Source organism: Semicossyphus pulcher, unplaced genomic scaffold, assembly GCF_022749685.1.
Source record: "Semicossyphus pulcher isolate SPU_LCO1_2020_fin unplaced genomic scaffold, fSemPul1.0.p SCAF_2, whole genome shotgun sequence".
NCBI lineage: Eukaryota > Metazoa > Chordata > Actinopteri > Labriformes > Labridae > Semicossyphus > Semicossyphus pulcher.
In genome coordinates this window covers 36081749-36096220 of record NW_027211693.1, presented here as the reverse complement: position 1 = coordinate 36096220, position 14472 = coordinate 36081749, and the positions used below count along the sequence as shown (strand labels likewise).

Here is a 14472-nt window from a genome sequence, read left to right as displayed (position 1 = left end):
TACCCTCCTTTTAAATATAAAAATATATAATTTAGAAAGATATTTGACTACTACTGAAAACTTAAAGCTCAAAAATTATTTATTGGAAAAAAATAACAAAATGTTTTGTTATAAGTTTAAGTTATAAAGTAAAGAAAGTTAGCAGGTTTTGGTTGACTACAGAATAAAGTGTATGTCTGTGTGTGTGTGTGTGTGGATGGGGGGGCTGTCAGGTCTGGCAAGGGCCTATGTATGGCAACGGACTTATCAACGAGGATAAACACAGACGATGTTGATGCCTATCTACACGTAGATGCCACACGTCAGTCTGACTCTGTGGTAGGTTATCGGTGGCCCTATCCACCCGCCATACAAAGTGGTTGAAAAACATTACTCTAACTCACACTGATTCACTCCACATTGTGTTTCACTGCAGGACGTGTACGAGACGTGGAACTTGACATTGTGTTTCAGTGTGTGTGTGTGTGTGTGTGTGTGTGTGTGTGTGTGTGTTGTGCAGGGTGCTGTGCAATGACTGGAGTCTGGAAGTGAGAGTTCTGTCATGTTTTTATTGGTATTTTTGGAGAAGACCATAGGTTTTACAACAGATTTAATAATAATTGAGAGCTCTAAAGAGAGAGGGAGAGTCATTCTACCATCGACTGTTGCCATCAGCTGCTTACATTGTCAACAGGCAAACTCCTAATCACCATAGAAACAAAAGAAAACAAGAAAAAAATCCAACATTTCTGATTTTAGTAAAGAACATCCAGGGTTGCATCATTCAATTATTCAGAAACAAAAGGGTTTAACATGTCTTACATTTTGGAGGGAAGAGGGGGAGATAATGGGCAAGGGGGGCAGAGACAGGATGGAGGGAGAGGAGGGGGAGTGTTTTGTTGGGAGGTGGGTGGGGGTGGGGGTGGGGGTGTTTCAGGGGGCTACAGCCTCCACATCCAAAAAAAACTGCTTCTCATTGGTGTTTTCTTTCGGAGTGCAGAGTTTATTTATATACACATGAACGTACAGACGCCTGTGTGCTGCTGTACGTCTCCATTACACACAGTTATCATGGAAGGACACACTTTCTGCTCGTCGCTGTCCAGGAAGAGAAACCTGTTGGTCCTGGTCACCAACGCTGCTGCACCTCTGCTCAGGGGGGAAGGGGAGGGGATGGGGGGCGCACACCTCAGAAACCTGAAGAGACAGAGAAACATGAAGTCAGAAACACAGAAGGCACAACAGGTAACATTACACCTGAGACACCTGCAGAGAAACAGATCATCAAAAAACAGACAGAGAGGATAAGCGTCATACTTAGGAGGAGGAGGAAGAGTAAGAAGAAGAGTATGAAAATAATCTTTCTTATGATTTGTAATCTATGATTTAAAATGTATAATCTATAATATTTCTATGGTCTATGATTAATAATCTATGGTCTATAATCTATGATTTATAATCTATTGTCTATGATTTATAATCTATGATTAATAATCTATGGTCTATGATTTATAAACTATGGTCTATAATCTATGATTAATAATCTATGGTCTATGATTTATAATCTATGGTCTAAGATTTATTATCTATGATTTTTGATTTATAATCTATGATTATAATCAATGATTTATGATTTATAATCTGTGATCAATAATCTATGGTCTATAAATTATGATTTATAATCTATGGTCTATAATCCATGATGAATAATCTATGGTCTATAATCTATGATGAATAATGTATAATCTATAATTAATAATCTATGGTCTATAATCTATAATTAATAATCTATAATCTATTATTAATAATCTATGGTCTATAATCTATGATTTATAATCTATAATCTATTAATTATAATCTATAATCCATTATTAATAATCTATGGTCTATAATCTATGATTTATAATCTATGATTAATAATCTATGATTTATAATCTATAATCTATTAATTATAATCTATAATCCATTATTAATAATCTATGGTCTATAATCTATGATTAATAATCTATGATTTATAATCTATGGTCTATAATCTATGGTCTATAATCTATGATTTATAATCTATGGTCTATAATCTATGATTTATAATCTATGATTAACAAAAGTAGGAACAGAAAATGATTTTCTTGTTTTTCCCACCTTCACACGGTGCTGCTGAAGATAAAAGTCACTAAACACAGACCAGCTCATTTGACATACTGATACTGTTAATAGTAATAAAAGGCTTAATGATTTTCCATATTATATATTCCCTATTAATCAACATCATAATCCAGGAGAAGTGTGAGCTGGTGTCTGTATCTGCAGAGGATCTGCCCTTCATCTGTGTTTCTATTCTTATTATTCTGCTCTGTTTGGGGCATTTTGGACAATCTATGGACTGTCTATCGAGGGGCAGAGGTCTGGAGCTCAGCCAACAGTCCGCAGGTTGGGACTCAATCAAAACGTAGCATCACGGTGACATGGTGTACAGGCAGACGTCAGCGGGTGCTGTTACCTGAGAGAAATCAGTAAGACTTAAAACTCAAAATATTTAAATGGCCACTCTTACTAACATATAAATTGTTAATGTTTGCTGTCTGTAGAATTACATTGGTTACAGTGTGTTAATGAGAAAAGGCATATAACGTTGGTTGAGAATTGTAACAGTAGCAAGTGTCGTAAGTTTGTTGTTTCAATAACTCATTCAACTGAATCATAAACTTTCACCCGTTTAGCTGCTCCAAAAAAGGAAACAATGATTTAATCTTCATTAGTTAACGTAAGCGAGCTGCAGACTGAAGAAAAAATAGTTTAATACACTCAAATGCTGCCCGCAGCTACTGGAAACTTTTAATGTGGAATGTTTTCATGCATGTTTCTTTTCCAGCCTTTGTCCTTCGAACCGTAGTTCGGAGACCGACGGTTTCATTGGGCTAAATCAATTAGCTTTAGCTTCGCTAGTCAATTAGTTGCTAACTAGCCTCTGCAGTCCGGGCAAACTCTGCGTCCAAGAATGGTTGGGAGACGTCGTGGTAACATTGCATAAAAGCGATGCTTTATTCACTCAGTGCAGCGAACACAACACACGGCCTTTTTTACAACCGCTTTACTTGAACCTGAGCTTATCTGGACACTTCTGCTGACTACTGTAGCTTAATAACCCATGAAGCATTCGCTTCACAGAGTTTGGCAGGTTTGTTATCGAAAGTAAAAGTACCTGCAGCAGACAACGCCTACATGCATACGTCACCCATAAAGCCTCCGTACTATGAGTCAATAAGCCTATGGTCTGCGTTGTTGAGCATGTTACATAACATTCTTTATTTTTAAACCAAATACTGAGCTTGTATTGTATTTTATTTTTCTATTTTAATAATTACAGATGGCTGGTTCAGAAATCTAGTCCCTTATGTCTTATTTTTCCTTCATATATATTAATTTAAATTTCTAAAAAGTTTAGTTTTTCGATTACCAGTGGACATTTATCAAGTAGATGTATTTTTTTATTTAAAATAAGTTAACTGCAGACAGTATGCAGATCTATGCAGATAATGCAGACAAAAGTGTTAAATGTTTATTGAAGTTCAGCAATTTTGTGTGCCATTTTCGGCCCATCCAGTCGAGGCAGATGGCTGTTCAACATGAGTCTGGTTCTGCTCGAGGTTTCTGCCTGTTAAAAGGAAGTTTTTCTGCCAATGTGCCGAATTGCTAAGTGCTACTCATGGTGGATTCATGTTGGGCCTCTCTTTAAATAACTTAACAAAGAGTCGGTCTAGACCTGCTCTTTCTGTAAAGTGTCCCGAGATAACCCTGGTTATGATTTGGCGCTATACAAATAAAATTTGATTGATTGATTGATTGATTATTATTAAATTGTTGTATTTTATCAAATGCAAAAAAGCAACAACATGATATCGACATCATATATCGGCCATCGGCCGCGCTGCTCTCTAATTATCGGCATTGGCCATTAAAAAACCCATATCGGTCGACCACTACTGTAGACTGTCTGCACTACAATCACAATGACTGTGGTTTTATTTTTCTGAACCTTTAAACCACAGCTCTTCACTAAAGATGCCAGGCTGGGGATATTCTCCCACCTGGTCTTAAACTCCTAACAGCTCCTGTGTTACAGATCCAGACTTCATATAAGAAAACACTGTAGAGAGCTTCTCTGGTGTAGTTGATAACACACGGTGGGCAGGTTGTCGTATGTGACTGGACTCTAACATGTTTAACACAGACACAGTGAACAGGTTTTACATGTCAGGCTCACTGTGACACACCTGACTGTGTGTTTGACACCAACATGTTCAGTGTTTACTCAGCTCCTGAAAGACACATCATTACTATTACAAATATTAACATCATGATTGTTGTTGTTGTGATGGTGTTTCAGTGCCGTCACACACAGAGAACAGGGGTTTAGGGTTTAGTGAGAGATCAGGTAGTAGAGGGTTAATACAGACTGCAGCAGAGATTAAAGCAGAGAGCCCATCGTCCAGCCCCAACACACCAACAGAAGAGCAAGGCAGCAAAGTTAGTAGTCAAATTCCCCAAGGACGTCTTTGCTTGTGCAAGACAGACCAATTGTGTCTAAAGTTTGTTTGGATGTTTGAGTGTGCCTCCTCAGACTGATGAAGCTTCTTCATCACTTCAGCAGCAGTAAGATTGATCTGTTTTTCATTTCCAATCAGCTGTTTTTACTCTTTTTTTTTTTTTTTTATATCAGAGGGGGCACTGGGCTGTGGGTCAGGGAGTACACGATCTCTGATGGTCCTCAATACAAAAGTGAATAAACAAGCAATTGGTGTCTGTAAAAAACGTCGCTTGGCTGTTTGCTACTAACCTTTCATGTTAGGCTTGGGTTTGTCAGTTTGCTTGCCTGTGGGGGTTTGTGCCTGCTGGCCCTGGCCCCCGGAGGAGGCCCCCTGCTGGGCTGCTTTCTGCTTCAGCATGGTCCAGTCAAATGTGTAGTCATACTGGTGGTTCAGAGTCCTGAAAAAAACACGCACACGCGCACACACACACACACACACACACACACACACACACACACACACACACACACACACACACACACACACACACACACACACACACACACACACACACACACACACACACACACACAGGTGTTTGGTTAAAGGACAGCGGGAACAACACACTAATCATTCTGTGCTTAAAATCCCACAGAGTATTTATATTTTATAAAATATTTTATATTTCTGAATCCTTTCTTGAAAATGTTGATCCATCACACCGCTCATTTAATGCTCAGACTCTCTGACCTGAATGAGTTTAGTAGAAGCTGCAGGTCAATCATCACCTGATGTCAGGGTCGAAGTTAATGAGCTCTGAGTGTTTGTGGGGGCCGGGCCTCACTGATTACTGAACAAAAACAATCTGAGTCCTGATTCAAACACTTTCATGTTAACCTGAGTAACACAGACAGACGGGGATGTGCTGTGTGTGTGTACCTGAAGAGGATGCGGAACAGCTGGCGCAGATACATGTAGTCTGGAGCCTCCTCAAAGCGCAGGCCGCGGCAGTAGTTCAGGTACATGGCAAACTCTGCTGGGAAACCCTGGAACATGAATACATAGAATGAAGGTAGGGGTGTGTGTGCGTGTGTGTGCGTGTGTGTGTGTGTGTGTGTGTGTGTGTGTGTGTGAGAGAGGAGAGGAGAGACTCCTGAGACACCTGTTCCACCTGTTCTTACCTTACACAGGACCTCCACTGGGGTGGACATCTTCTTCTCCGAGATCTTCTCATATTTCTGCTTCTTTGTGGCAGCCTGACACACACACAGACACACGGACACACAAGCACAAATGTTCAAACACCTGTTTGAAATATATGTTTAAAATCATCAATCAATTAATAAACATCAGGAGCACTCAGGTGTTCACCTTGAGTCCCTGCCAGGGCAGACTGGTTCTGTTGAAATACATCAGCACGTAGCCTAGCGACTCCATGTCATCGCGGCGACTGCACACACAAAGACAGTTAGCAGTCCAGCACACACGCAGTTTAAACATGGAGGTTTATTTATCACAGGATGAACTGAAACACGATCCTTCTGCTCTGCTTTAAATGTTTTAGTTTGACTTTTCTATAAACAATAAACTCTCTTTGTGTCTCAGACTAAAATATATTACAGGTGTGGTCAGACCTCTGTTCGATGCCCAAGTGTGCGTTGATGGAGGCGTAGCGTGCTGTGCCGGTCAGGTTCTTGTCTTCTCTGTAGGGGATGTGCTGTCGTGTTCGGTTGTCTCGGTACTTCTTCGCCAAACCAAAGTCAATAAGGAACAACTGAGGAGAGAGAGAACACGGGGTTACCTGTCAGTCCCAACACACACAGACATCATCATACACATGTCAAATCACCATCATACATAGGTCAAATCGACATCATCATCCTAAAGAACCAACATTAACATGTACTTCACACACAGACGATGAGCGTCCTGCTGTTAAACATCAGTTAGAAACCTTCCTGACACACCGACATGTTCACAACAAACACTAGGAATCAGTCAGAGCCTCCTGGAGATTAAACAGGTTCTCTGCTAAAGACCATTTTTACATCTTAATCAGTAAAGACGCTTAAACATATAAAAACCAGGAGTACAACCTCTGACCCACAGAGACTCAGTGTGTGTGCCGCTTATCAGTAGCCCTTTTTACACTGCCAGTTCAAGTCGTTCCGCCCCCGAGTCGGCATCGGAGGTAGTAACAGAGGCATACAGAGGCGTAACATAAGCGTAACAGAGGTGAAAAAGAGGCGTACAGAGGCATAACGGAGGCATACCAGAGGCGAATAGAGGCGAAACAGAAGCGTAACAGAGGCGAAACAGAAGCGTAACAGAGGCGAAACAGAAGCGAAACAGAGGCGTAACAGAAGCGAAACAGAGGCGTAACAGAGGCGTAACAGAGGCGAAACAGAAGCGTAACAGAGGTGAAACAGAGGCGTAACAGAAGCGTAACAGAGGCGTAACAGAGGCGAAACAGAGGCGTAACAGAAGCGTAACAGAGGCGAAACAGAGGCGTAACAGAAGCGTAACAGAGGCGAAACAGAGGCAAAACAGAGGTGAAACAGGCGAAACAGAGGCGAAACAGAAGCGTAACAGAAGCGTAACAGAGGCGAAACAGAGGCCAAACAGAGGCCAAACAGAAGCGTAACAGAGGCAAAACAGAGGCGTAACAGAAGCGTAACAGAGGCGAAACAGAGGCGTAACAGAGGCGAAACAGAGGCGTAACAGAAGCGTAACAGAGGCGAAACAGAGGCGTAACAGAAGCGTAACAGAGGCGAAACAGAGGCAAAACAGAGGTGAAACAGGCGAAACAGAGGCGAAACAGAAGCGTAACAGAAGCGTAACAGAGGCGAAACAGAGGCCAAACAGAGGCGTAACAGAAGCGTAACAGAGGCAAAACAGAGGCGTAACAGAGGTGAAACAGAGGCGAAACAGAAGCGTAACAGAGGTGAAACAGAGACGAAACAGAAGCGTAACAGAGGTGAAACAGGCGAAACAGAAGCGTAACAGAGGCGAAACAGAAGCGTAACAGAGGTGAAACAGAGGCGAAACAGAAGCGTAACAGAGGTAAAACAGAGGCGAAACAGAAGCGTAACAGAGGCGAAACAGAAGCGTAACAGAAGCGTAACAGAGGCGAAACAGAGGCGAAACAGAAGCGTAACAGAGGTGAAACAGAGGCGAAACAGAAGCGTAACAGAGGCGAAACAGAAGCGTAACAGAAGCGTAACAGAGGTGAAACAGAGGCGTAACAGAGGCATACTGGAGGCATACCAGAGGCGTAACAGAGGTGTAACAGTGCGCACTTTTTACACAGACACTGTTTCGCCTCTGTTAAGCCTGTTAAACCGCTGTGTAAAAAGGGCTGATGATATTATCACATAGCACAGTCAGCTGTTCTGACCTGCTTACTGGTTCGAACCCCTGTACTGGTTCTGACCCGCATACTGATTCTGCCCCGTGTACTGGTTCTGACCCCTGTACTGGTTCATTCACTTGTACATTCAGTCTGACAGGGCGTGAAGTGCTCTCAGTCTGATGTGTGTCAATTATTAACAGTGCTCAGTGGTTATGGACCAGTCTAACACCTGCTGAACAAGCAGATCACAGGTGAGGCTGTCTGTCACAGTAACAGGCTGAGGTGTGAACACATGAAGTCCATGTTTATACGTCACACAGTTAACACCTGTCATCCTTCACACACAGCAACTCACTGACACTTTACACACTGGACTCATCTCATGAGTCACACAGGTGTCACAAATGTCTGATGATTAAGTGTGCCAGGTGAACATGTTGTACCTTGTTGCCATGACGATTAAGGACAACAGTAAACAGCAGGGATGCACCAATCAGGATTTTTAGGACCTATACCGATAACCGATTTTTTAATAGTGCAATCTGCCAATCACTAATCCGATCACAGATTTAAATGCATTTTTCCAACCGCTCCAAGAATATAACAATCATAACACAGAGAGAGAAATTAATACATTATGATCTTATTGTTATTAGCCATTGCAGTTGATAACTGCAATGTTCAGAACAAATAAGTGTGCTGCACATATGTAGACCATTAATGCAAATATATAGGCTATCACATTTAGCCTGAAACCTGTAGGCTCTGCAGTCATATTAAACAACAAGTAAATGGGGCTCTCTGTATCAGCTGTGTCCACAAGAGACAGCTCTGAAACACTGAGCCGAACAATGTTCAGGATAAAAATAGGAAAACTTTTAAATTAATAATAAAACCTAAACGTGTAAAAAGTATTCTGTGTTTATCAGTTAAAAAACGACTAGTTTTAAGAACATATGACAAAAAGCAATATTCAATCAGGCCTATGTCACAACATGGTAGACCTTCAATACTAGCCAATACAACGCCTGGCCAAAGAAGTCACCACCTGGATTTATCTAAGCAAATAGGTAAGAGCCTTCCATTGGATATTTACTGCAGTGATCAATATGTTTCAGCTGGCAACAAGTAATTTAACCCTAACTGATACAGTGAGTAGCTTCTTGTTTCTTAAACAACCATGTCAGAAGACATATCCTGTTGTCGTGGAAAAGATGTGAATCTGTTTCAGAGGGTAAAATTATTGTCCTGGATCAAGCAAAGAAAAAAACTAAGGAGATGCTGAAACTACTAAAACTGGGTTAAGAACTGTCCAACGCATTATTAAAACCTGGAGGATAGAGGTGAACCATCTTCTTCAAGTAAGAATGTGGTATGGAAAAAAAATCTTGAATGATCGTGATCGGAGGTCACGTCAACGTTTGGTAAAATCATATTGTAAAAAATCAACAGTAGATCTCATGGCTATGTTTAAGTGTGAAAGTAAGAGTATTTCCACACACACAATGCGAGAGAACTCAAGGGATTGGTACTAAACAGCTGTATAGCCTTAAGAAAACCTCTGATCAGTGAGCCTAATCAGAAGTAAAGGCTTCAGTTTGCTAGGGAGCATAAAGATTGGACTCTGGAGCAATGGAAAAAGGTCATGTGGTCTGATGAGTCCAGATTGACCTTGTTCCATAGTGATGGGCGCATCAGGGTAAGAAGAGAGGCAGATGAAGTGACGCACCCATCATGCCTAGTGCCTTTTTTCTTCCCTGATTGGCTCGCGCATATTCCAATATGACAATGCCACGATTCATCGGGCTCAGATTGTGAAAGAGTGGTTCAGGGAGCAATGTCTCATTTTCACACATGGATTAGCCACCACAGAGTCCAGACCTTAACCCCGTTGAGCATCTTTAGGATGTGCAGGGGAAGACTACATGTAGTGGTCCGACTCTCCTATCGTCACTACAAGATCTTGGTGAAAAATTAATGCAACTCTGGACAGAAATAAATGTTGTGACATTGCATAAGCTTATCAAAACCATGCCACAGCGAATGTGTGCTGTAATCAAAGCTAAAGGCAGTCCAACTAATTATTAGAGTGTGTGACTTTTTTTGGCCAGGCAGTAGAATATTGGCAGGAAATTGCAGGCCACTAGTTATTTTCTGCCGTCTTTGGAGCGCGTCTGTGTCTGTGATCACTGCAGGTCACAGGGAGGTGACGCTGCACCACTGGAGCAGGAGGAGCGCATGCTGCAGGAGTTCCTCTTGGTAAAGTGACTGCTTGCATCCATTGAGTGACTCTTGCTAATGTCTGATCACTTCCCTAGGATCAATATTGCCTGACTTCTAAACTTTGGCTCTGTATACGCACAGCCTGTGTGTTACTACAATCTGTATACGCACAGCCTGTGTGTTACTACAGTCTGTATACTCAGCCTGTGTGTTACTACAGTCTGTATACTCAGCCTGTGTGTTACTACAGTCTGTATACGCACAGCCTGTGTGTTACTACAATCTGTATACGCACAACCTGTGTGTTACTACAGTCTGTATACTCAGCCTGTGTGTTACTACAATCTGTATACGCACAGCCTGTGTGTTACTACAATCTGTATACGCACAACCTGTGTGTTACTACAGTCTGTATACACACAGCCTGTGTGTTACTACAATCTGTATGCTCACAGCCTGTGTGTTACTACAATCTGTATACTCATAGCCTGTGTGTTACTACAATCTGTATACGCACAGCCTGTGTGTTACTACAGTCTGTATACGCACAGCCTGTGTGTTACTACAGTCTGTATACGCACAGCCTGTGTGTTACTACAATCTGTATACTCATAGCCTGTGTGTTACTACAGTCTGTATACACACAGCCTGTGTGTTACTACAGTCTGTGTGTTACTACAGTCTGTATATACTTTTAGTTATTTGATGCTATAAAAAGGGGGTGTGACCTCATGATTGACAGCTCTGTCTGACAAATCTGTCTCCTACTGCGTTCTGTTCTGGTACACCTGAACAACATTACCTCACTGTCCATCATTTTAACAATGATCAACTACCTTCAGGTAAGTGTTCACCTGCATATAATGTACACCTGCAGTGAGTGTGAGGGCCTGATAAGCTAAATGTCACAGAGCTGACAGAAGCTTCTTCTATCTGCACCGACAGATCCTGCAGTTCAACAACACATTTAAAAAAAAAAAAGTTTAAAGTTCATATTTAAACAAAATCAAGTCAAAAAACAATCTGATGTTTGTGCAGAAGCAACAGCAGCCAGTGGGGCAGGCTAATTCCTGGTGCAGTGAGTTGTATACATTACACAGCCTGGCAACAGTCTGATCTAGCTTTAGCTTTGTCACTAAGCTAACTCAAAACAGCTGTGGTGGGGGTGTTGTGATGCTAACTACTAACCAGCTGCATGAAGAAGCATGTGAGGCTAAGGCTAAATGAGTGTGAGGCACATTAAAGCCATCAAACAGTAGACTGTGTGTGTGTGTGTGTGTGTGTGTGTGTGTCATAAAGCGGGTGAGCAGGTGAGATGGAGGCAGGCAGTGCATCACACAGTGAACTGAAGCTGTTATATGATGTACGATGTAAGTGATGGTTCACACTGATCCGCTCCCCTGTGCTCTGAGACTTAATACACTGTAGAGTTATGTCGTTTGTATTTATAGTGAGTAGTGATGTGTCAGTCTGCAGTGTAACACTGATGATTCTGCTTCAATGTGAAGATAAACTCAATGTGTTACTCTCTCAAACATCATACAGACAGGAAGTGTTTACATGTAAGTGAGGAACCATTACAGGGACTGGGATTGCTGGTTAGAGCAGACAGACTACCGCTCCTCCCTGATGTTAACTCTGACTACATTCACTTATTACATTACAATACGTACGTTAGGTTTAAAGGCTGCTGACTGACTGACGCCTAACCAGTGTGCTTAATATGACAGCAAAGCCACAGCCGCTGATGTGAGACAGCCGCTGATGTGAGACAGCCGCTGATGTGAGACAGCTGCTGATGTGAGACAGCTGGTGTTGTGGTAAAGTCACACCTGGTTTAATCCTGAGAAAGATGGGTCCTGAGAAGAGCTAACAGCCAAGCTTCTTTTCCTCTTCCCCACTGACGAGTCTAAACACTAGGGCACACAGTAGAGGGGGGGTCAAAATCAACAGCCTGTGTCCAGCGTCAGTCATATTAGCATCAGTCCACATGGTCTGCTCCCTGTCAGAGCTAACACAGTGCTGCACCTGCACACACACCTGAGAGGAAATGTTATCGTTCAGGCCAGAAGAAGCCACATCACTGTGGTCCTCTTCTGTCAGGACGACCCATGAACATCCATGTCTGACAGAGAGGCCGGAGCAGACAGGCAACACCATGGCTCAGAAAACACATCATCTATGTATCTACAGACAGATACAGCTCTAAGAGCTGGAGAAGATGATCTACATTAACTTTAACACTCAAACTACTGACTGAGGGAGGGAGAGTTCACCTGTCTGCAGTTTATATTCACACCTGCAGTAAAGGAGTGCTGATATGATTTTAATACAGTAGTCAACAGACCACCAGCTGTCTCTGGTTAGCCACAGTTTATACTCAAACACAGGTACATAGACTGATCACATCTTTACTACAGGTGGGTTAGTATGGGAGGAAGATGTGTGAGTTTCTAACATGAGCAACAATCTGATGTAGCCACAGTTTAACTGTCAGTATGGAGGACGGAGCAGTGAGATCACCTGTGTACTGCAGAGCTCATTAGAATCAAACTAAACATTTACACTCTGCTCCAGAAGACTCACATTCAGTTTAATCTGTGAACTTTAGCTTGATCTGCTTCACTGAGCTCAGAGCTGCAGGAGAAACTGTCAGACTGTAAACTACTGAGTGTGAATAAGTTCATTGTCACAGAGCTGATCCTGCTCCTCTGAAACACTCTGACCTGCTGAATCAAACATGCTGACAATCTGAGTCTCTGAGTCTTGGTCTGAGTCTGTGAGCTGAGTCATCTCTAATGTCAGCTCACGACTGAAATCCTCATGTGGTTAAACTAAACAGTTTTACAGTGAGCTAAAAGAACACTTACTTACTGTTTCAAGAACAATACTGTGAAGCATCAACTATACAATCTGTCCAAACACAGGGTCATAGCACCACTACATAGTACTCCTGTAGGTACACAGGTACATGACAGCAGATGAATGGATCCAGACCAATAACTGTATATATAGATGGACGACACGTCTCCATCTGCTCTCATTGTACGGAATTGATGTCAAACCAGCCCCCGCGATAGGCGCTGCCATCTTGCAATGGTGACGTCATTTGGAGCCAGAGTTGCGCAGCAGAGATTGGCAGGTGGAGCAGCCATAGCCACTTCCGCTAACCAAAACACACACTTAACTTACCGAAAAAACAGCAAGGATCCCGCACGCCGGCATATTTAACAGCAGAACAGCTTCTTGTGTTGGTCTGAGGTTAACGTTCACAGGTATGGAAACTTCAATGACTGTAGTGATTGTTTTAGTTACGTTTCCTCTCGCCGTTCGTCCTCCACTATGCTAATCCGGAACTGATTGGCTGCAGGAGCCGTATTGGTCAAGAGAGCTGTCAATCATAATTTTTACAGCATCAAATTACTAATGAAAAATAAACTAAAAAAGAACATTTGGACATAAATCAGCACGATAAGAACTAACTATAATGACAGAAACCATGATTTTTGATTTTGATTTTATAGTTTGACTCATGTCCCATCTGTTAACATGGAGGAGGCGGGCTTTATGACCAATACTGCAGCCAGTCAGCAGGGGGAGCTCAACATGTTTTGGCTTCACTTTTGGGGAGCTGTCAAGTCCATGTTTTTATAAAGTGTATGATCCAGACCATCAGCAGACTCAGCTTCAGGACCAACAGTTGTCCTTTGAGGACAAACCAGAGTGAGTCCTGTCATCTCTGAGGTCTGATCCAGGACCAGTGATAAAGTGTTTCTAACTTTACTGAGACAAACAGAAACAGGACCCTGGAGTGATGGACAGAGTGGAACTGAAGGCTAACATGCTACTGTCACAGCATGTGGAGATGTTGTGCTAACGGAGAGGACATGAGACAACATGTGTCCATGTGTCTCTTCTGTCTGTCAGTCAGGCTAACATGCTACCATGTGGAGGTAAAGCAGCAGTGTGCTCTCTATGAATCATCAGATATAACCGTGAGATGAGCATCTGTCTGAATATTAGATTGTAACTAATAAACAGTCTTAAACTCCTTAGCATGATGATGATCATCGGGAGCTGCTGCTAACCATGAAGTAAAGATACAGGACACAAACAGGTGATTAAACATGAAAACAGGTTTATGATTCTGAGACATCAAATTTTGTCCTCTATAAACTCGAAATAAAGATCTGATTTAACACCACTCAGTTCATTAACATTACATAGTATCACACAATATATGACTGTGAACGTAAACCCAACTGTGAAACTGTTTATGCTAAAAGACGAATTAGTGTTTACTGTTAATGAATCAACCTGCTCTGTTCCATCAGCTCACTGTTTGTTCGTCACTGTTTGATCCATGAGACACACACACTTTACATCTGCTTC

The 14472-nt window shown here is 42.0% G+C and overlaps 1 protein-coding gene across 4 annotated transcripts in view; it reads right to left on the bottom strand.

Annotated features, from left to right (window-relative positions):
- Window positions 1-528: 528 nt before the first annotated feature.
- csnk1a1 (casein kinase 1, alpha 1) overlaps window positions 529-14472 on the bottom strand; it is a 32379-nt gene continuing 18435 nt past the window's right edge. The window contains exons 5-11 of one of the 4 annotated variants that reach the window (XM_069669433.1): window positions 11913-11996; window positions 6140-6279; window positions 5877-5955; window positions 5687-5761; window positions 5445-5551; window positions 4814-4962; window positions 529-1176 (exon numbers count right to left, since the gene is read on the bottom strand). In XM_069669433.1, the coding sequence (XP_069525534.1) occupies window positions 1169-1176; window positions 4814-4962; window positions 5445-5551; window positions 5687-5761; window positions 5877-5955; window positions 6140-6279; window positions 11913-11996 (642 nt within the window). In that variant the 3' untranslated portion in view covers window positions 529-1168. Of the gene's footprint in view, window positions 1177-4808; window positions 4963-5444; window positions 5552-5686; window positions 5762-5876; window positions 5956-6139; window positions 6280-11912; window positions 11997-14472 lie in introns of those variants that run through there. The other 3 variants (XM_069669435.1, XM_069669436.1, XM_069669434.1) reach the window with 3 other exon arrangements.